Source organism: Dermochelys coriacea, chromosome 10, assembly GCF_009764565.3.
Source record: "Dermochelys coriacea isolate rDerCor1 chromosome 10, rDerCor1.pri.v4, whole genome shotgun sequence".
Classification (NCBI taxonomy): Eukaryota; Metazoa; Chordata; order Testudines; family Dermochelyidae; genus Dermochelys; species Dermochelys coriacea.
Window position 1 is genome coordinate 30,672,888 of NC_050077.1, and position 21,837 is coordinate 30,694,724.

The following is a 21,837-nucleotide window of genomic DNA, read 5'->3' on the forward strand; positions in this document are numbered from 1 at the left end:
CCAGCAGCTCTGGGTTGTCTCTACAAGCTGCCGATCAGTTAATTAAAGCTACTTTACTGTGCAGTTTGCTGTGAAGACACCTCTGCCTCGGGGGTGGGGGCACGTTTGCAAAAACAAAAAGAAATCTGGAGAGATCACCAAGCAGCTCTTGGTTCCGGAGCCACGCCATTTACATTTTTCCAATCCATAAAGCAGCTGACTCCTAATAAATCTCTTGGACCCAGCTGTATCCTCTCTGGGAACCTGGTGTTATTAATATTTATCAGCTGTTTAATTAGCCTTTCTGCCAAAAAAAACCATAACGTCTGTATGTCAAAAGCATCCCTGGGCACCTCTCCCCCAGCAGAGGCAGGTTGAAATTGTGCTGAGTGTCGGCCTGTACTCATAAATACCTTTATAACATGGGGGTGCCGAGGGCTTTCAGCACCATCTCTGAGAGCTCAGTTCAGTGGATATTGATCTTTCATAGCCCTGTGCTCCTGGGAGGGAGAAATTCTCCCCGGGGAGGGGCTCAGCCACACCACTGGAGTCCTGTGGTCACATGCTTTGAGCTGGAGTAACTCTCATACAGACCAAACACTAGCAGCTCCCATTGCTCTTGAGCACCTGCTTCTCTTTGACCCTCCAAGGGGCTTTGACAAAATCTGCAGGGGTAGCAAATTGGGGGAAATGAAAGGAGTGGATTTTGCAGGTGGTGAGGGGTTAAATATCAGTAGCTGTGTTTGTGAGGGATTGGAGTGAAACCCCCTGAATGTTTTGAAGAGAAGGGCAAAGGAGACCGGCCAACCAAAAGAGAGATGCTGATCAGATGGCACAGGTGAGGGTGCAAGAATCTTTTGGAGTGGGGCTGAAGCAACGAGGCACCATTGCAATGCCCAGGAGTGTTGCAAGGAGAGATGCTGAGGTCTGCAATGGGCTCCGTTTGTCCTCATGCCGACACCACAGAATAGCAGACTGGTGCTGGGTGTCTCTCTGTATGCCATGGGGGGATGGTTGACTAGCTGGAAGTACTATTCCTAGGTCGCGAAGGAGTTGGGTTTCGGTGCGGTGTGTGTGTGAGTAGGGTGGGGAGTGTGTGTGCATGTTTCCAAGTGTTGGCAGGTGCCACTCTCTGGATGGGTAGTTTTCCAGGGTGTGTTGCATATTACCTGCAGAGGTGAGGGGCAGGTTGCCTGTGGACATACATCAGGGTGCTGGTGCATGAATGGGTTTGTATAGTGTCCGTTTCTAGTGTCCATCAGTGGGTGTGTGAATGTGTCTGTGCACAGAGGCACAGTGTATGTTTTGTCAGGCCCAGGCCCCTCCTGTGTGAAGGAGGTGAGAGCTAGGGGCAGTGGTGTATGTATGCGTTTGTCAGGGTGAAGGGGATCCATTGTGTGTGGTGCAGTGTGACTTGGGGTGTGTGTGTGCATGTGACTGTCTGGAATTGGGGGGGGGACACAGGCTGTTGAAGGACAGTGGCGCTGTGACATCCTCAGTTGAATGCCAGCAGCCCCCACTGGTTGCTGCTGGGCTCAGCTGAAGGACGCAGTATGGTGCTCATCAGGCTGCTCTGTTCCACAGCCTGTTGGGACCAGCAGGAGCGAGCGGGGCTTTGCACTGTGGCGAGGCTGCTTTCTGAACTGCGCCGTGCTTGACTGTTTTAACTGGATGGTGAACTAAGAGAGAGAGGCATCTGCACACTGTCAGCAGCTCTGGTCTGATGCTGAGCAGGGACCCTTCATCTCTCACCACTGCTGACCCAATTACCACTGCTCTCTCCTCAAGTTGTGGTAGGGAGTGTGTGCGACTGTCATGTGGCCTGCATGACAGTACCAGCCAATTGGAGTAATTACTGCCCCTGCCCTGCCTTTCTCTCGGCTCTCTTTCATCAAGCGCTTGCCAGCCGTGTGCCTTCCATGGCACATGGCCCCTCTCTGTCGGCTGGCCTCGTTCTCGTTCGTCTGGGGCTTTCTTCTCTGCCTTTCCTTTGCAGTCTGTAACCATGTGGAGTGGAGGGGCCATGGCACAGGAGAGGCCCTGTCTTGCTGGGGGAAGGGGTGAATGGTCTGGCAGTTGAATCAGCGGATAACCCATTCGCAGAAGGGAAATGGTCCCTTCACGGCTTTGAACGGCACCTGGGTTAGCCCAATATTGGGAGATATGGGCTCTAGTCCCACCTCTGCCATTGACCCTTCTCCTTTCTGGGTGTCTTTCCCCCAATTATAAGATGACCCCACTTTGATTCGCTCTCAATTGCTCCACCTTAGGAGTGCCCCAGAGGCCTCTGCACCAGTTCCCACCATGCTTCACAGAAGGTGCTGCTGCAATTGGCTCTTTGATGTATGGGGTGACCATGATTTCTGGCATCCAAGAAACAGGGAAAGAAAGCAGCTGGCAACACCCCCTCCTGCTCCAACACCTGCTGTCTGCAACCCCCTTGAGCTTTATGATTGCGCCCCCTCCTGAGTTCGAACAGCCAGGGTCCTGCGAGAACACCTCAACCCTGGGCTCCTCTATCCTAGTGAGGGTCACTGTGCTGGGAAGCTGCCCATCCCATCGACTCCAGCTTTCCCTGGCTGTCAACCAGGTTGTCAGCTAACTGTGTTTGTGTCAGGAAGGCAAGTGAGCTGTAGCCAGAGGATGAAGGGCTGGGTGGATAGCAGAGCCATCAGAGCTCTGCAGAGCTCTGATTTACACCAGGTGAGGAGGTGGCCCTGCAGGTGTCTGCTAGCCTGGTGCACTCTGCGCTTTGCACAGGTGAAGGCTGGCAGGAGACTGAAAAGTCTTTGATCTGAGAAAGGCGCTTTGCCATGTGCAGTGGGGGCCAGGGAGGGGTTGATCCACACAATATGGCATGGGCCAAGCACAGGGTTCTCACAAAGCAGTGCCATCTATTCCCTACCCCCTGGGCTGCCTGCTCAGGGATTTGGCACTCCTGGGAGCTGGGTGGAGAGGAATGGGGTGGAGGGGAAGAGGCTGATCCAGCACTCAAAAAGTCTTCTCCTGTTTTCCTTTTTACCTTCCGGGAGCCAAACCCAGGTTTGGATTTTGCAGCTGGGGCCTATCCCACAAGAAATATTGACAAAGACCTTGTTGCTTCCCAAATTAGGAAAACATATTTATTTGGTTAGAAAGACACCTCTACAGTATGTACAGCTCCGTCTCCCTCACGCAGACCCCAGTGCTCCATGTGTGAAGGAGAGCCCCTTACACTAGAATGGTGAGCACCAGAAGCAGACGCCCACAGGCAGCCGTGCACCCATGCCGTGAATACAACTTGCTTTAAGGACACTCTGGTTACGGTGAATGATTTGGCCATGGCATAATCAATAAACCAGCACCGATTCTGGACTGTCTGCACGCTATGGTCCCCCCTGCTATGCGGAACACAAGCGCTGATGAAGGTCGCACAGTGAGCACAGGGGAAAGGAGCAGCTCACACACAAGGGCTGTGCTCTGATGATGCTCCCAGCACCTAGACCTGGGACAGTGTCAAGTGGTGACCTTGTGTCAGGTATTGCATGGTGAACACCACGCACCTGGTAGGCAGCACAGAGCGGGTGGGGGGGGGTAGGTGGGCAGGTATCATGGATCAAAGATGAGCACATGGCCAAGGTCCTGGGTGCAAAGGGACAAGCACGTGGCTGAATGAAGCACATGACTGAACAATGAAGTCAGTGGGGCAGTTGCAAATGCACATGGCAAACGGAGTGGTACAAAACAGTGCCCCAAGCAGAGGCTGAGGGATGGGCCAACCCTGTCTGTTCCCTCAGGGTGTGTTTGAAAGATGGATAGAGCAGGCCAGGCAGCTTTGCCTGCTGTGTTTCTGTGCTCTCCTCTCTGAGCAATGCCCCTCACCTGTGATAGATGGATCAGTGGGTTAGGAATCTGCCTCCAGACACTGTGCCATGAGCTAGAGATGGGAGGGGATGTTTTAACCCCGAGAAGCCACATAAATGAAGCAAAAAGCAGAACCGCCTAGACAGGACTACACTAGAGCAAGGCAGTGATGGGCGTTAGCTGGTATTAAGGAGCAGAGAGCACTGACAACCAACCCAGACACAATCAGAGCTGGGCTGGTGCTGCTGGTCTCTGCTCTATTCGCAAAGACTGGGTCCAATGAGCTTTAGTCCAGCAGAGCTGTGGCTCCGGTGTGAGCCGGGGTCTGTTCCCTCCGACGGGCAGGCCCATTCTCGCACGCTGTCTGGGGGCTCGGATGCAGTGCTTTGGAGAACAACAGGCCTGTGGCATGCCAAGAGAAATTTAAGTCCAGGGGTAAGCGTAGGATTCTCTGGGGCTGTCCCTCGTGTCCTCTCCATCATCCAGCAAGAAGGGGAGGCCTCTCCCTGCCACTGGCAACAAAGCACGGCTGCCCAAGAGGATGGAACCTCGCTTCTAGGAGAGGTGAAGGGGCCTGGAGGAGCCCGACTGGACCATGAGGGATCCTGCATCCAGCTCGCACCCGTCCTGCTGCCCGTTGTTCTCCTCGTTCATCTGGGATACCTCAGTGGAGCCCGCCTCGAAGCCAGGCACCGTGTGGGCAGCATGCACCACATGGACCTTGTTGCGGGCTTTCTTCCTCAGAAGGCAGCTGAAGACCTTCTTGAAGCCCTTGCGGAAGTGCTTGGAGACCAGGGCATAGACAATGGGGTTGAGGCAGGAGTTGGCGTAGGCCATGCAGTGGGAGAGCAGCCGGAAGGCATAGGTGGCCTGGTTGAAGGGGAAGTCCCCATAGAAGTAGCACAGGATCACCACATGGTAGGGCAGCCAGCACAGACAGAAGAGGATGGTCACTATGATGATCATCTTGGTCACCTTCCGCTTGGCCTTCTTGGACTCTGACATATCCTCCAGGGGGTCCACGGCCGTCCACAAGTACTTGATGGTCCTGGTGTAGGAGAGACTCACGATCAGCACGGGGATCATGTAGCCAAAGGCAAACGTGCTGGTGTCTATGATCTTGCGCTTCCACTCTTCCCAGCCAGGCATGCAGATGTAGCTGGACTCCCACTCGATCAGGTCATAGTAGCTCAGGTATGGACCAGCGAAGACCACAGAGAGACCCCAGATCACAGCCAAGGCCGCAACCGTGTTGCAGGGGGTCCGCAGTTCCCGGGAGCGCAGTGGGTAGCGGATGGCCAGGTACCTGCAGATGAAAACAAACGGGCAGTAGCTAGGGGTGCAGAGGACTCTGCCTTGGACACGCAGTCGCTGTGGGATTCCTGTGGCAGTGGTTCCCTCTCTCCCCTTCTGCCTCCATCCAGCCTCAGCAAATGGGTGCGACATCACTAAGGAAGGGTCCTCACCCTGCCGAACCCTCTTAACCATTTAGAATACGGCCCTGTGTAGGGCAGCATTTTGATTTCTCATGGGATTCTTCCTGGACAGCAGTATTTTTCTAACCCAGATTCCTTCCCCTCCCTCTAGACGGAGGGCTCGGCCCAATTCCCTGAGCACTGGCCAGAGAGGTGAGGTTGGGGAGGCCACTTAGGAGTAACACACGATGCTCTCTCTCCCCAGGAATGGAGCACGTTCCCTCCATGGCTCTCCCACACCCAGCTGGAGCAGGGGAGGGCAGGGCCAAACCCCTCACGTGGCAGCCCATGCTGACACAGGGTCCCTCCCCCGCTGAAAGGAAGAGCTTGTGCCTCTGCCTGGCTGAGACTGAGGCTGGGATCTGATCAAACTCAGGCCCAGCCTTGAGCCTTGGTTTGAGGCCTTTGGGATCCTTAAGTTGTTGGACACCCCAGGGATGGGATGGATGTAGGGATATGGGTCGCAATTAACAGCTCCAGGAGGTCAATGAGAGTCGTTCCATTGATTTCCATGGGGTTTGGATCTGGCCCAGAGGTAGGTAGATCTGCTCACTGGGGTCTTGACTGTGCTGGCCCAGAGATGGGGAGCTGGAGGTCCTAAAAATGATGACTCTTCCTCTCAGTGTTGGGCTGGTTTCTGGGGCTGATAAATGTCCTAGCAGCAATTTGCTGCCTGTCTGTTCTCCCCTGGCGCTGCACCAGAGCACCTCCAGGTTAAACCACACAATTGAAAGTGCTGCTTCTGGCTCTCCAGAAGGCGCCGGGAGGCTGAAAGAGCAGAGCGGCATGCAGAAGCGCTGAGCCCGGCTCCCTCACACGCATCAGTAGGGAGAGCGGCCGAGTGGGAACATCTGTCTGCAGCACCCCAGGAGAGCTGAAACATGTTCAGTGTGACAGTCCCTGTAGGGTCCCTGGTGCGGGTGACAGCTAGGAAGGGAGACAGCTGGGATCCTAGCTGACTTGTGGACAGGAGACTGCAGGGAAGGGGGAGTAGCTGTCAATGCAGGCACAAGCCCTTCACTGCTCCAGTCTAAGCCTGTCCGCATCAAGCAGGGACCGATGCTCATTGCCACGCGCTGTGCCTTAGGAGTTCATCCCTGGCAACAGAGTGCAGCCAACAGCCCAAGACAATAACTCAGCCAGCATAAAGGATCACCCCAAGCAGTAGCATAGTTTGTCTCTGCTGTACCGTCCATCTGGAAAGCTCCAAAAGCATTTCCCAGACGAGGTACAAGGATGGCTTCATCCTGTGCTGAAGTGCAGCCACCTCTTGGGTGAAACACAACCACATTCTTCAGCAGCAACAGTATGTAGCAGGAGAGGTGGAGAATAAGCTGAAACCAGATGGGCAGGACGCTGTGCCAGGGCGCATGCTGGGGAGCTGTAGGGGTTTTAAGAGACTGTCCCTGGGTCTGAGCTAGCTGGAGAGATGCCGTCTCCCACTGCAACTCCTTGAACTCCTACTTTCCATCTGCAGTGAAGTACCATCAGCCATATCTCCTCATGTTAAGCTTCAGTCTGATCTCACAAGCTACCTGGGGTCAGCTTGGAGCCAGTACTTGGGTGGGAGACCTCCAAAGATGGCTTACAGTAAATGCTGTGGGAAGTGGTCCGAGTGATTTATCAGTCACTATCAGATATAAAACTAAGCACCTGGCTACGTTTGATTTTCAAAGTTCTCTCAGCTTCTTTCTCAGGAGTGCTGGGGCAGTGTCCCTGAGGTCCTGGTCCAGTTCGGGGCTATCTTAATGCCCCTTGCCTTTTCAGTTGGGGATGCTATTCTTCTCTTCTTACCCCCAGACAGCACCTAGCACAATGGGATCCTAGTGCCTAACTAGGTTCCTGGCACTACAGTAATACCAATAACTGCTACGGGCATTCCTATAGAAGGGGTGGTATTTCAGTGGTGAGTGAAGTGAACATAAAAACGGCCAAACTGGGTGAGACCAATGGTCCATCTAGCCCAGTATCCTGTCTTCTGACAGTGACCAATGGCAGATGCTTCTGAGGGAATAAACTGAACAGGGCAGTTATCAAGTGACCCGTCCCCTGTCATCCAGTCCCCAAGCAGTCAGAGGCTTAGGGACATCCAGAGCATGGGGTTGTTTCTCTGACCACCTTCACTAACAGCCATTGATGGACCTCTCCTCCAGGAATTTACCTAATTCTTTTTTGAACCCAATTATACTTGTGGTCTTCACAACTCCCCTGGCAACGAGTTCCACAGGTTGACTGTGTGTTGTGTGAAGAAGTGCTTCCTTCTGGTTTTTTTGTAAACCTATTAATATAATTGGGCGAGCCCTAGTTCTCCTACCTATCTCCATTTGGTCGTCTCTTTTCTAAGACGAACAGTCCGTCTTTTTAATCTCCAATAGAAACTGTTCCATCCCCCTCATCATTTTGTTGCCTTTGTTCCAATTCTTATAAATCTCTTTTGAGATGGGGTAACCAGAACTGCACAGAGTATTCAAGGTGTGGGCATACCATGGATTTATATTATATATATTTATATTATGATATTTCCTGTCTTCTCTATCCCTTTCCTAAAGTTTCTAACATTCCATTAGCTTTTTTGACTGCCACTGCACATTGAGTGAATGTTTTCAGAGAACTATCCACAATGACTCCAAGATCTCTTTCTAGAAGGGTCTAAATTACCTATTACCATATCATTTTGTATGTATAGTTGGGATTATGTTTTCCAATGTGCATTGCTTTGAATTTCATCTGCCATTTAGTTGCCCAGTCATCCAGTTTTGTGAGATCCCTTTGTAACTCTTTGCAGTCAGCTTTGGACTTAATTATCTTGAGTAATTTTGTATCACCTGCAAACTTGTTCACCTCACTATTCACCCGTTTTTCCTGTTATATTGAACAGCATAGGTCCAAATACAGATCCTTGGGAGACTGCACTATTTACCTCTCTTCACTGTGAAAACTGACCCTTTGTTTCCTATCTTTTAACCAGTTACTGATCCATGAGAGGACTTTCCCTCTTATCGAATGACTGCCTACTTTGTTTAAGAGCCTTTGGTCCTTGTCAAAGGCTTTCTGAAAGTCCAAGTACACTATATCCACTGAATCACCCTTGTCCACATGTTGGTTGACCCCCTCAAAGAATTCCAATTGATTAGTAATAGTGCTTCCTATATAGCTTGGGAAGTAGTTTGGGATGGTTCAGAAAGAAAAGTGATATGTAAGATAAGATAGCAATAGTCATTAATTACCTGTGTATAGAATATAGCTTTTATAGAGATCAGTAGATCTCAGAGTGCTTTACAAAGAAGTTCAGTATCATTATTTCCAGTTTACAGATAGGGAAACTGAGGCATGGACCAGATCGATCGATTGATCGATCTGTAAATATTTATACAGCACCAATTGATGTATTGTCTGCAGGACTCTTGACACTGTTCTGTCTTCAGTCCCTGATATTAGTGTGGGGTCTCTTAATCACAGGGGTAATTTGCCATCCTTACCACCTATCAGCAGTGAATGTAACAAACAGGAAAAATGAGGTGATCCAACCAAGCCAAAGCATGATCCATAGGAAGAGCATGTACTTCACCCCTACCTGCAAAACAGTGGGGGAAGTTGGGGCAATGCAGCCAAAACTGGGCAGATGTCCTGTTGCAAACCAATTGACCAGATTCTGATCTGTTACACAGGTGTACATGAGGAATAGCTCAGCTGCAGGCATTAGAGCTATGTTGCTGCATGTCCACATGAAATCAGAATCAGGCCCAATACGTAGCATGAATCAAACCATGCTTTCAGAATTCTGCATTGAACGCACACACTGAATTGCATTTAAGGCAGAATGGGCCAGATCCCTAGCTAGTGTAAATCAGCATCACTCTGCTAATGTTAGGGGAGCTAGGCTGACTTACTCCAGCTGAGGATCTGGCCTAATATTTTTGTGATATGACACTGGGTCCCTTATTAGACAGAGCTAGGGCCAGATTTGACCCTGTTATAAGCAGGTATACCTGTACTGGAGACAACTGAGTCATCACTGATTACACCAGGAACTAAGCTTGGCCCCCAGTGTGACTGCACCATGTGTGCAATGTATTATTGGCACAGATCTTGGGGCTTCTAAACTGATCATTCGTCAATGTGTTTCAGTGATGGTCTGACAGCGGTGGAAAGGCAAGTCCTCTATTAATCCACAGAGCAAGAATCTGTTTATCTTAGACACTTTATCTAGCCCCTAATACCACGTCAGCTGAGCACCTCATAAGCTTTAGTGTATTTATTCCATGAAGGATGGCACTGCTGCTATCCCATTGCACAGATGGGGAAACTGAGGCACGGAGCTGCTAAGTGATATGCCCAAAGTCACCGATGGAGTCTGTGGCAAAGCAGGGAATTTAATCCCGTCCTCCACGTTCCAGGCTAGTGTCCTAACCACTAGACCATCCTTCCTCTAGAAAAACACAGGCAGTGGCAGCACAAGCTTCCCTATGCAGCTGCCCTGGCGGGGCCACTTCTAGGGTGGAGAGCACAGTGGCTCCGCCTCCTTAGCCTGTAAGAACATGTGAAGGGGACACCTAACAGGAACTGTACTATGTTCCTCCAACCCTTTTACAACAAATAAGAATGGCCATACGGGGTCAGACCAAAGGTCCATCAAACCCAGTATCCTGTCCTCTGACGGTGGCCAATGGCAGGTGCCCCAAAGGGAATGAACAGACAGGTTATCATCAAGTGATCCATGCCCTGTCACCCAATCCCAGCTTCTGGCAAATGGAGGCTAGGGACACCATTCCTGCCCATCCTGGCTAATAGCCATTGATGTACCTATCTTCCATGAATCTATCTAGCTCCCTTTTGAACCCAGTTATGGTATTGGCCTTCACAACACCCTCTAGCAAGGAGTTCCAGAGGTTGACAGTGCGTTGCATGAAAAAATACTTTCTTGTGTTTGTTTTAAACCTGCTACCTATTAATTTTATTTCGTGGCCCCTTGGTCTTGTATTATGAGAAGGAGTAAATAACAATTCCTTATTTACTTTCTCTATACCACTCATGATTTTATAGACCTCTATCATATCCCCCCTTAGTCGCCTCTTTTTCAAGCTGAAAAGTCCCAGTCTTATTAATCTCTCCTCATACAGAAGCCGTTCCATACCCCTAACCATTTTTGTTGCCCTTTTCTGAACCTTTTCCAATTCCAATATATCTTTTTTGAGATGGGGCGACCACATCTGCATGCAGTATTCAAAGTGTGGGCGTACCATGGATTTATATAGAGGCACTATGATATTTTCTATCTTATTATCTATCTCTTTCTTGACGTTCGGTGCATTTTTTGGCACAGACCACAGAGGGACAGCGTTAAGTCATTTCTGGTGCAAGCTGGGTTTGACCTGGTGGTGATGAGCCCCCTTTTCCCCATTCTCTGAGCCTCCCAGCTCCCGAGGCCAGGCACAGGGCATCTGGTAGGGCCCAGCAGCCCCATGGCAGGTTTCAGTCTTTCTTACCTGTCCACTGAGACGGCGGCCAGCGTGAAGCTGCTGGCATACATGGTGAGGTAGATGAAGAAGTGGACGGCCTTGCACATGAAGGATCCGAAGACCCAGCCCTCCAGTGAGTAGATGGTGGCCTGGAAAGGGACGCAGAAGATGATGAAGAAGAAGTCGGCTAGGCTGAGGTTGAGGATGAAGAGGTTGGTGGTGTTGTGGCCCATCTGTCCATTGCGAAGCAGCACTGCCAGAACCAAGCTGTTGCCCACCGTGCCCAGGAGGAAGATGAGGGAGAAGACAACTGGGATGATGACGCTGGCGGGGCTGAACTGAGAGCTGTCTGAGGCGTTCCAGTACCCAGCCAGGCTGGCAAAGTCCTCGTGCTCTGTCATCCTGCCTTCAGGGGAGATGCAGGACACCTGGAGGGTGCAGAGGGAGGGAAAGGGAAGAGATCTTAATGAGGAAGACTGTAGCCAGAGCCCTTGACTCTGTCTGACTGGACTAGGAGGATGAGACCCCATTAACAACTCTATGGCCAAGTGCTCTTCAGCAGAATCTGCTAGTTACTATTGGCTCAGAGAATACATGGCATGAGACTGGGCTCTGTCTTAACAAAGCCAGTGTCTCTGAGCCTCTGCTCTCAATTCCTCCCCCATGCATCTGAATCCGGGATAAAGCTGCAGCATACACCCGGGCGCACTCCTGGAAAGAGCGACGGAGAGACTTTCCCCTATCTCCTTGGGGAGCCCTGCCTACCCCCAGCACAAATAAAGCAGGGCTCCCCTGTTCTGGGATGGAAGAGCTGAGATCTACACACACTGGCCTTTACAGCAGCTCTGCCTCCCAGACAGCAATGAGACTCTCGTGGTAAATCAACACACTCACAAAGCCAGGGAGTTTTATTACACTATATAAATACAGAGTGTGGTGTTCCTCCTTCCCCACCCCTGCTCTGCTAGATTAACTGTAGTGCCACAAAACACAGGGCTATAAATGCCTCTCCCCGACAGTGAATGTAAAGGAGTTGGCCTGTCTGTAGGGGCAGCTCTGAGCTGATGTAGTGTGTTATAGAGGCGTGGGCACTCACTCTCCCACACATGGCAACTTTGCTCTTCTTGTTTGTGTTTTGTATGGTTTCCCTGCTTCTAAAACAGGCCGCTTAGCCTGAAAGTGTAACATTGTGTATGGGAATAAATGGAAGGGGTGAGGGCCTGGGGATTGATTCCCCGAAGAGATCTGAGGGATATATGTGGGAGTGGGGTGAAATGGTGGCCCTCTACCCTATCCCAGAATAGGGAGATGTTTCTGCTAAAGGGATCAGCAGTGAAGTAGTCAACCATGTTGCTATTAAAGCGATCATTAGGTTTCAGAGTTAATGGTTGTACTAAAGAGGGCAGCTCACACCTCAGAGGTTGTCTGGCTGCACAGCATTGCACCAGGCTCCTTTGGAAGGGTTTTGGCACAGCCATAATGGCTGGGAAATTATTTGAGATTAAAATAAACCCCAGACCTGATGAGTGATGATGAGAATGGAGTGTGTCTGTGCTGTGTAGATAGTACTTGGAAACATGCACATGTGCTTCTGGATTAAGGTTTGGCATTTGGGGTTGAATGGGGGCTAGCATTTAAATCCAGAAGCTTGAAATCTCACAAGCTGATCTCCTATACTTATTAAAGTGGGATGCTTTCTGCAAAGAAAATGTAGCCACTTGTCCTTCCTCATTGGAGCTGTGGGAAGCCGGCAAAGATACACTTTGCAAACAGTAATCCTTATTTCAAACCCACAAGCTCCCTTTATCTCCTTTCTGCAAATGTTCATACCAGTAAACTTGTTTGCAGCAACAGCATGTCTCCCACCTTTATCTCATTCCCAATAGGTATGAGAGTAGCAGCCGTGTTAGTCTGTATTCGCAAAAAGAAAAGGAGTACTTGTGGAACCTTAGAGACTAACAAATTTATTAGAGCATAAGCTTTCATGAGCTACAGCTCACTTCATCCGATGAAGTGAACTGTAGCTCACGAAAGCTTATGCTCTAATAAATTTGTTAGTCTCTAAGGTGCCACAAGTACTCCTTTTCTTTTTGCCAATAGGTATGGTGCCTCATCTGTCAACTTCTGCAGCGAGTCAAGATCTCTCCATTGTTTTCTCTCCCTCACCCAGGGAATTGATGGGCTCTCAAGGTTTCTTCCTGGGGAAGGCACTAGACTATCTGAAGTGTTGCTGACCCCACCGGGGGAACAGCATCAACACAGAAAAGCATAGAGCTGTATCTGCTGCTCTCACGGGCTGTGCGTGTTGAAGGAAAGGCAGATGTGGCTTTGTCTATACCATGGGTGGCCTAACTGTGGCTCGCAAGCCACATGCAGCTCTTTTACTATTAAAATATGGCTTGTAAGCCTCCTCCGCCCCCCACATTCTCCGCGTACCAGACTTGGGTGAGGGGGAGAGATCGAAACCTCTGTCTTGCAATGGGAGGGTGGGGTAAGGGCGTCTGTCCAGGGGGGAGGAAGACCTTGGGATTTCAGCCTTGCAGGCGCACCTGCTGGGGTTCGGGTCTTCAGCAGGAGTGGAGCAGGTGTACTCCGTCTCTCAAACTTCTGAAGATTGTCGTATGTGGCTCGGAAGGCCAGTGAGTTTGGCCACCCCAGTCTATAGTGTGGATAATTGTACAGGTGTAGCCACACCGATGAAGCTGTTTGAAACTAGAGTGAGCCCCATTTCACAGCGGCACAGCACGTTTACCCTGTGGGTTTGCAGGAATGCATAAGTGAAGTAGCTACACTGGTACAAATCTCTGAGACAGAAAGGCCTAGACATGAATGTGAGAGTGTTCCATGTTTGTTTGGCATGCACCTCTAACCTACTCTTCAGTGAGTGATGAGTCCTTCGCTAGTTGCTGGTGCACAAAGGATAAAAGTCTAGGATATGTATTCACTAGAAGAGCTACTCCTTTAGCTCACATGCTAAAGGCTCATGGTTTTAGCACTTGAAGTCCTGGATTCAATCCCTTACAGTGACCCACAAGGGCAGTGCCAGGTTTACAATGGTGCCATGGTGCCGGGACCAGGCTCCAAAGGGGCCCCGGCCTAGCCCGCTCTGCTTGGGCTGCAGTCCAAGGCCCCGCCAGCTCTTCTCCGCCCACCACTCTCTCCTGCGGGGGCAGAAACTTGGTCCTGCCGACTCCTGGGGATCCTGCTGCGGGGCAGGCTCTGCCCGCCCCCACCAGCAGCTAAGCTTCCCCCGCCTCTTTCCCCGAGCCTGCCTTGTTCCTGCCCCTCCCCGCCACTGAACAGCTGCTTGCCGGTGCTCCTGGAGGAAGGGGAGGAACGGGCCGCAGTGCGCTTGGGGGAGGAGGCGGAGAAGAGGTGGGGGCGGGGCCTTGGGGAAGGGCGGAGCAAAGGTGGGGCCCCCACACTCCCCCTACACATACCCTCTCCAGACCCCTTCCATGAGCTACTCAGGGCAGGGTGCTGGGAGCACCCCACAACCCCAGCCCTCTGCCTTGAGTCCTGCACCCCCTCACACACCCCCACTACCACAGCCCTGGCTCCTGCACCCCCACACATACCCAGCCCCCCCCCGAGCACCAAACGGGAGCTCCTGCACCCCTGCCATTCCCACCTGCACCCCTCGCACCAAACAGGAGCTGCCCCAGGTAAGTGCTCCACACTCCAACCTCCTGCCCCAACCCTGAGCCCCTTCCCTCACTCTAGCTCCTGGCCAGACCCTGCACCCCAATCCCCAGCCCGCTCCTGCATCCTGACTCTCTCCCAGACCCTCCACCCCCAGCCCTGAGCCCCTTCCCGCACCTAACTCCTGGCCAGACCCTGCACCCCAACCCCCAGCCCACTCCTACATCCTGACTCCCTCCCAGACCCTGCACCCCCAGCCCTGAGCCCCCCCCAGCATCCTAAGTCCTGGCCAGACCCTGCACCCCAGCTTTTTTTACGTTTTTTTTTTATAGAGGGCTCTTATCCCAAGCGCTTTACACTCGTTAGCTAATGGTACAAACAACATTTGGAAAGATCTTTACGTGATCCACCGAGACCCCCAGCGATTTTCAAGTGGTCTGTGGAAAAATTAGTTACCTCACTTTGTTTTCATTTACTTGTTATTACTTATGGGGGGGGGGAGAAGAGAGAATGTTCTTTTTCTTGGCTGGATCCCAAGGAGGGGCCCCAAAAATGAAGCTGAGCACAGGGCCCCACTAACTCTAAATCTTCCACTGGGGCTGACCCCTCCTCCACAGCTTCCCATGCCGCAGCCAGGGGCTGACCCCCTGAGCTCTGCATACCGCTGCCAGGACAGGGGCTGACCCCTCCCTCATCCCAGCTCCTCACACCACTGCCAGGAGCTGAGGCTGACACCCTCCCCACACCGCTGCCAGGGGCTGGGGCTAGCCCCTAACCCCCCCAAGCTCCATTCTGGCTGGGGCTGACCCCCCAAGCCCTGCTGTCTGACACGTTGTGTCGCCACCCCCTGCGCACACACGTTCCTCCACACCCCGCTAGGGGGGCGCACTGGACTTTTTTGGTAATCTGGGCATTTGTTCATTTGCTCTTGCCAACTAATCAGTTGGCAAGAGCAAACAGGATAAATGCCCGTTTTTGTCAAAACAGTCAGGATGTCAGGGAAAATTCCCTTTTTAAGCTCTGTCCCAGCCAAATGGGGACGTATGGTCTCCCTATCTCCAGGCAAGTGGGTCCTGAGGGAGTCCGGCCAGGGCAGGGGTAGACCCTGCCCTGGCTAATCGCGCCACTCCCGAGAGGCTGGAGTGATTCCCCGCCCTGGCACTGGACCGGCCCTGGCCGTGCTGCCAGCTCAGCCTGGCAGACGCCGTCACCTTCCAGCAGGGCCGCCGAGTGTGGCCAGGGGGCCGGGTGTGAGGAAGTGGGTCTCTGGAGGTGTTGGGGGCGGTGGCTGTGGCCAGAGGGGAGTCTCTTGGGGGATAGCAGGGGAGATCTGTGCATTGGGATGCTGGGCAGTGGGGGGTCTGAGTGGGGTGCTGTGTAGTTGTGGTGGTGGGCTGTGGAGAAGTGCATTGGGCAGTAGTGGTGTGTGTGGGGGTGCTGGGCAGGGGTGGTGGTGTGAAGGCCACTGTGCATTTGTGGTGGAGGGTCTGTGTGGTGAGCTGCTGGCCATGGCAGTTCCAGGGGATGCTGGGCATAGGGAGTCGGGGGCTGTGTGGCATGGCATGGGTCCACCCCTGAGGGGAAGGGGCACGCTGGCAGCACAGGGCTGGGCAGGCCAGTGTGCATCTGGCAACTGCTGGTTTTATACAGTACCCTGGCATTGGGCTGGGTGGAGCGGGGCTGGCCCCACCATGCTGTGCCCCATTGCCCCTGGCTGACCCCTTGCTCTGGGAACTGACCTCCCCACTCCATGCTCCTTTGCCCCCATGGGGGCCCACAAATATGTTTGGCGCCGGGCCCACAAAAGGTTAATCCGGCCCTGCGCAAGGGCATACGTGCTGACTCCGTGGGTGCTCTGCGCCCTACTCAGCCTCTTTCACACCCCCAGGGCCCTGTCCACGCTCTGTCCCGAAGCCCAGCCCCCTCTCGACCTCTTCCCCCTGAGATCCCGCCCACCCCTCGCATGGGAGGGGGAAGGGAGGGGGCAGAGAAGAGCACCCGCCAGCAAAAATAAAAGTCCGCGCCTGTGCAGGAGGGCAGTTGGGCTACACTCACGCGCATGTGTAGATGTTCCTTTGCAACGTCAGTTAATTCAAATAACTGAGTTTCTTCAGTTCACTGGCCGCACCAAAGCCATTGAGAGACAATTTGTTGTGGGTCAAACAAAACACTATTCAAACCAACACACACACACACACACACACACACGCAGAGTTTCATGCAGTTTTTGAGGTTTAACTTTAAAAAAACCCCCAAAATCAAAGTTAAATTCAAAACAAAATTGTTATGAATTGAAAAATCAAAATGTTTAGACACTATGGGGATTTTTTTTTTTTTGGCCCAACAATTCAGCAACTTTGCCACAAATCTGCGAACTGTTTCAGTCAACCTGAACTGGCTCTTTTTTCTTTGGGGTGGGGGGAGAGTTTTTAGTCCCAAAAACTTCAGCCGACTTGAGTGTGATCATGCCAAGAATGAGAGTGGGAAGAAACTTCCCAACGAGGGCTCCAGAGCTGATGATTTGAACATGGAGCTTTTCACCCTGAGCCCCTACGAAATTGGCTCCCACAGTCCAAGTCCAAGTTCAGGCTCTTCGGGTTTTTTTAAAAGGCTGAGATGAATGAATTTGAGACTGGGGGAGGCGAGAGCAGCTAGAGAGAGAGACTTGCAAAGACAGGATGGCCAGCGCTAAAAACTAGGCCCCCCTATTTGCACTCAGTATGATCTCCCTGCATGAACAAAGTTCATTAAACTGGCAGAGTAGGAGCTTGTTCTAGCTGTGGGTGCTTCCATCGCATGTACAGCCCTAACAGAATAAGCAGGCATCGACGAGCATGAATGTACAGAGATTTCAACTGAGGGATATGGTCACAGCACCTGAACACCCAGGAAGGGCTGGGCACCAGCAATAGCTATTGTTCTGGGGATGGAGAGGTGAAGGGGTGTGGCCCTGTCACTCTGGTGTAACATTCTTATCTCACATGGGGTCTCATACTGGTTTCAAACTTGTCCCCAGTAGAGTTTCTCCATAAAACGGTAACTCCATGGTGCAACAAGGTGAGGGAGAGGATGCAGCCAGCCCCCAGTTATTTCATCTTCCTTTAAATGGGTCAGATTCTGATCGGCCTTACACCTATGTAAATCAAGAGACCATAGCATTACTGTGTGCTTACATTGCAGTGACTGAGAGCCACACCTGGCCCTGTATACACTCTTCTGAGCAGGGTTATTAGCAAAATCAGAGCCCAGTTTACAGCTCTCAGCCAGAACTCCAGAATCACCTGTATCAGTATGTGCCCAGACATTTCATGTGTGTGTCCCATGGCAGTGGCCATGGCTACACCCCTCAACCCCTTAAATCCTTTTCAATATCCAGGTACCCTTCCTCCCTTCCTAGTCCAGTGATCCAGATACTAGTTAGCACCTCATTTGGGGCAATACTGATCTGTCCCACCAAAGAGACTAAGTGACTCACCCAAGGTCCCACATGGAGACTGTGGCAGAGCAGAGAATTAAGCCCAGGTCTCCCTCTAGCACCTCAGTCACCGGCTCATCCTTCTACATGCTGCTCCCAGGGGATTTGGGTGAAGAGGTTTCCAAGTATTTCCCACCACCCATGTCTGATTAATGGATTTAATAGGTTGGGTGTGGCGGTGCCTGCACTTGGTTCTGACAGCAAGCACAGCTATGCCTGAATGGAGAAGTAGGAGGGACGGGAGAGAAATGAACAGAGAAAAGGGGGATCCGGAGCCACAGGCAGACCCTTGGGATACTGTCCCAAGCACCCTACCATGGTACCCGAGCCTCCAGGAGGCCCCATTGTCCCCATTTTACAAGTGTGGCAATCAAGGAGTGACGTGACATGCCCCAGGCTGCCCACTAAGTGAATGGCAGTTAGGAACAGAGCCTGGGAGTCCTGACTCCCATAGTGAGGGACCAATAGAGAAAGAGAGCAATGGGCTGGGGAGGGAAAGGGTCTCTGATATTCCCGCACCAGCTAAGGGGTGCCTAACGCAGGGAGTAAAGTGCAAGGATGAACCAACCCAGGCCATTTCCTAGAGCGGGGAGCTGGAGGCACAGCCCTGCTCTCTGCAGCAGTAGGTGCCCTTCCTCCCAGCATGAATCCCTGGGCCCCAGCAGGGCCCCAGGGGGGAGCAATCAGGGAAAATGAGGCAAAAGCTCTGGGATTCAGCGGGATGTAGTTGCAAAAGGCTGCAGCCAGAGACCTCTCTAGCTCTGGCACAGGCCAGCACAGGGGTCACTCGAGTCAGTTCAGCCAGTTACTGATTCAGGAGAGGGGCATGCAGCAGCAGGCTGGCCAAGGGGCCAGGTGGACCAGTGAGAGTGGGGCAGGATCAGCACCAGGACAGGTGCCTCAGAACCAGCAGGGGCAGAGGACAGGGAGGCATACAGAGGAAGGGGATAGAGGGGGAGAAGAAGGGAGAGTTGAAAAAGGAGAGGAGGGGGCCGCTGTGGGCTAATGGCCACAACACTGGGTAGGGTGTCAGGACTCCTGGTTTCTAGCTCTGACTTTGCCACTGACTTTTGGGGGGGAAGTCACTTCCTTTCCCCCTGCCTCAGTTTTCCCCTTTGTACAGTGGGGATAACAGCACTTGCCCACCTTTGTGCAGCGCTGTGATGGGCGGCTGAAAGGCGGGGCCTGAGTGCCAAGTGGGACTGGTGGTTCTATTATAGGGGAGAGCGAAGGTGGTATTGACTCAAACACCCGCTTCCCCTGAAAGGCTCCTCTTGTGACCCAGCAGCAAATAAACTCCTGGCTTGCCTCAAATTGAAGGGGCATGTCCTCCTCCCCCACGCTGCACATGTTGTGGCTCTGCATGGCTCCCAGAAGCAGCGACATGTACTCCTCCGGCTCTGACGCATAGGGGCAGCCAGGGGACTCCGCACGCTGCCCCTGCCCCAAGCATCGCCCCCGCATCTCCCATTGCCTTGGAACCATAGCCCATGGGAGCTGCAGGGGTGGCGCCTGCATACAGGGCAGCATGCAGAGCTGCCTAGCTGCACCTCCACATAGGAGCCAGAGGGGGGACCCCAACCCCCTGCCCCAGCCCTCCCCCTCCCACCTTCCTAACCCCTTGGTCCCAGCCCAGAGCACCCTCCTGCACCCCCAGCCCCACTCCAGAGCCCACACCCCCAGCCAGAGCCCTCATCACCACCCCTGCACCCCAACTCCCTGTCCCAGCCCAAAGCCCCCTCTCGCACCCTGAACTTCTAATTTCTGGACCCACCCCAGAACCTGCACCCCCTCCCACACCCCATGAGAATTCATGGCCTGCCATACAATTTTCATACCCAGATGTGGCCCTTGGGCCAAAAAGTTTTCCCACCCTAGTCCTAAAGTGGACCAAGAGCAGAGTCCTTCCCCAGCTAGCCAAGATTCCCCCAGTCCCACCCACCCCCTACCTGACCAGGTATCTGTCTCCAGCCTCCTGTGAACACCCCAAGAGGCAGGACCAGCTCTAGGCACCAGCAAAGCAAGCAGGTACTTAGGGCTGCACATTTCCAGGGGCGGCATTCCGGCTATCCTTTTTTACCCCTGGCCCTGCTCAGTCAACCAGGTCCCTGCCCTGGCCCCCCACCACCGGGGGAGCGGAGCGATGCAGCTCCTCCCACCCGCCAGCCCCTGCCGCACGTGTCACAAGCAGCGGAGGAGCCGGAGCCGAGTGGAGGGGAGCCCGGGATCGGGGCAGGACGCGCGGCCAGTAAGGGACCTGCTGCCCCGGGCGGCTCGGTGCTGGGCAGGCACCCCTGGTCCGCCCCTCTCCCCGCAGCTGACCCGCCCCCCAGGCACTCTGTTGGTTACTGTCCCCTCTGCGGGGGTGAGGCCGGGTCTGAGATCGGGCTGGGGGCCCACGGGTGGGATGTACAGCCCGGAGCACCTCACTCCAAACACTGCGATAGATTTACGCAGTCTTTGAACATTACCAGTATCAGCGGCTTCTGGTGAGCACAGTTTCTCAAAACTGAAAATACGAAAAAAATATTTGAGGTCCACCATGTTTCAGAATCGTTTGTCAGGACTGGCATGAATTTCAGTTGAAAGGACCATCGCAAAAAATGTAGATTTCACTGAATTATTAAAAGACTACACAAGTACAAAACCCAGAAACATTTCAGTTCACATAAATTCTTTTAATGTATGAGAAACTGGGCGCACGGGAAGGCACTTAACGTTTTTCATTACAGTGTATAGTTGAACCCGAATTGTTTGTAATTGTGATTTTGTTAAAATGAAATGAGTACACCAGTAGGAAATTGTTTTATTTCACAAACTACAAATTCTCTGTTTTCTTTTTTTTAAATTCTAAACAGTCAAAAAACAAAACAAAACAAAAATTGCAAAGTACAAACGTGTGTAAAAGCCAAAAGAAAGAGGGGGGGGGGGTGGCCACATTTTTTTTTTTTTTGCTTGGGGCAGCAAAAAAAACGAGAGCCGGCCCTGCCCAGAGGGCACCGTGGACAATCATCTGGCTCGTCCTCCCCCCTCAGGGGCGTCCTGTGGGCACTTCTGTCTCTTCGCCTGTTAAAGAGCTTGCAAGGGTCTTGGTCTCTTCCACCCAGCCTCCCTCTGCCTGGCCCTTGGAAGCGGAGCTGGCGGGCAAGAGTCGACCCCTTGGGTCCGTGGGCCATCAAAGCTGCTGGCGTTGTCAGATCTCATCGGGGGCGGCAAGGGCGTGTTGTGCTGCGGGGAACCCATCACCGGGGGTGGCCCCAGGCGGACCAAATAGCGGGGGGCGGCAGGGGCAACCTCTGGGCTAGGTAGGGCTGGCACAAGCCAGCTGTAACGCCTCACTTCAGGGGAGGAGAGGGCGAGTGGATCTGCCTACTCTGCCCCCCTCCTCCAGCCCTTGGCAGCCGATCGGACCCCAGCCCCCTTCTCCGCTCCCGGGGCAGCGCGGCCGGCCCCCGGCAACGCCTGGCCCGCCGGGGGATAAACTCCGGAGCCTTTCCAAGCGCGCAGCCCGGAGGCTGGCCAGGCTCGGGGCTGCCATGGGGCGCGGCGGGAGCCCGGAGCCGCGGGCTGAAGGCGACGCCCGGGGCACCTGCCAACCCCGTCCCGCCGGGGACCGGAGCCAGGCGCCGCGCCCCGCCTGTCCCCAGCACCGAGCCCGGCCTGGGGCCGCCCCGCGCTCTTACCTCCTGCCGGGCAGCAGCGGCGGGCGCGAGCGCTCAGCGCGCGGCCGGCGCGCCTGGCATCGTCCCGGGCACTGCGCTGCGGCTCCCCGCCACGCCGCTCCCGCCTCGCGCTCCCCAGCCCCGCCCTTGCCGGCCGCTCGCTCCGCCCCCTCGCTCCTGCGGGCCCGGGGCGCCGCGCGCCGCTTCGGGGCGGGTCTCGGCGGGCGGCGCTGCGCGGGGCGCAGGGGCATCGAGCCTCCCCTGCGCCGTGCTGCCGGCGCAATCCTGGGGCGTGGGGGGGG

General features: G+C 53.5%; 1 protein-coding gene across 3 annotated transcripts; it reads right to left on the minus strand.

Moving 5' to 3' along the window:
* Nucleotides 1–3,075: 3,075 nt before the first annotated feature.
* On the minus strand, nt 3,076–21,687 carry LOC119862265 (galanin receptor 2b-like). Of its 3 annotated transcripts, none has more exons than XM_038418661.2 (3): nt 21,557–21,687; nt 10,784–11,184; nt 3,076–5,128 (listed from the first exon to the last, which is right to left on the minus strand). In XM_038418661.2, the coding sequence occupies exons 2-3, from the start codon at nt 11,155–11,157 to the stop codon at nt 4,378–4,380; spliced, it is 1,125 nt and encodes a 374-aa protein (XP_038274589.1). In that variant the 5' UTR covers nt 11,158–11,184; nt 21,557–21,687; the 3' UTR covers nt 3,076–4,377. The 3 variants fall into 3 exon arrangements, with proteins under 3 accessions (XP_038274589.1, XP_043349400.1, XP_043349401.1); XM_043493465.1 differs by lacking the exon at nt 21,557–21,687 and adding an exon at nt 14,782–14,835; XM_043493466.1 differs by lacking the exon at nt 21,557–21,687 and adding an exon at nt 14,779–14,814.
* Between the last annotated feature and the right edge of the window lie 150 nt (nt 21,688–21,837).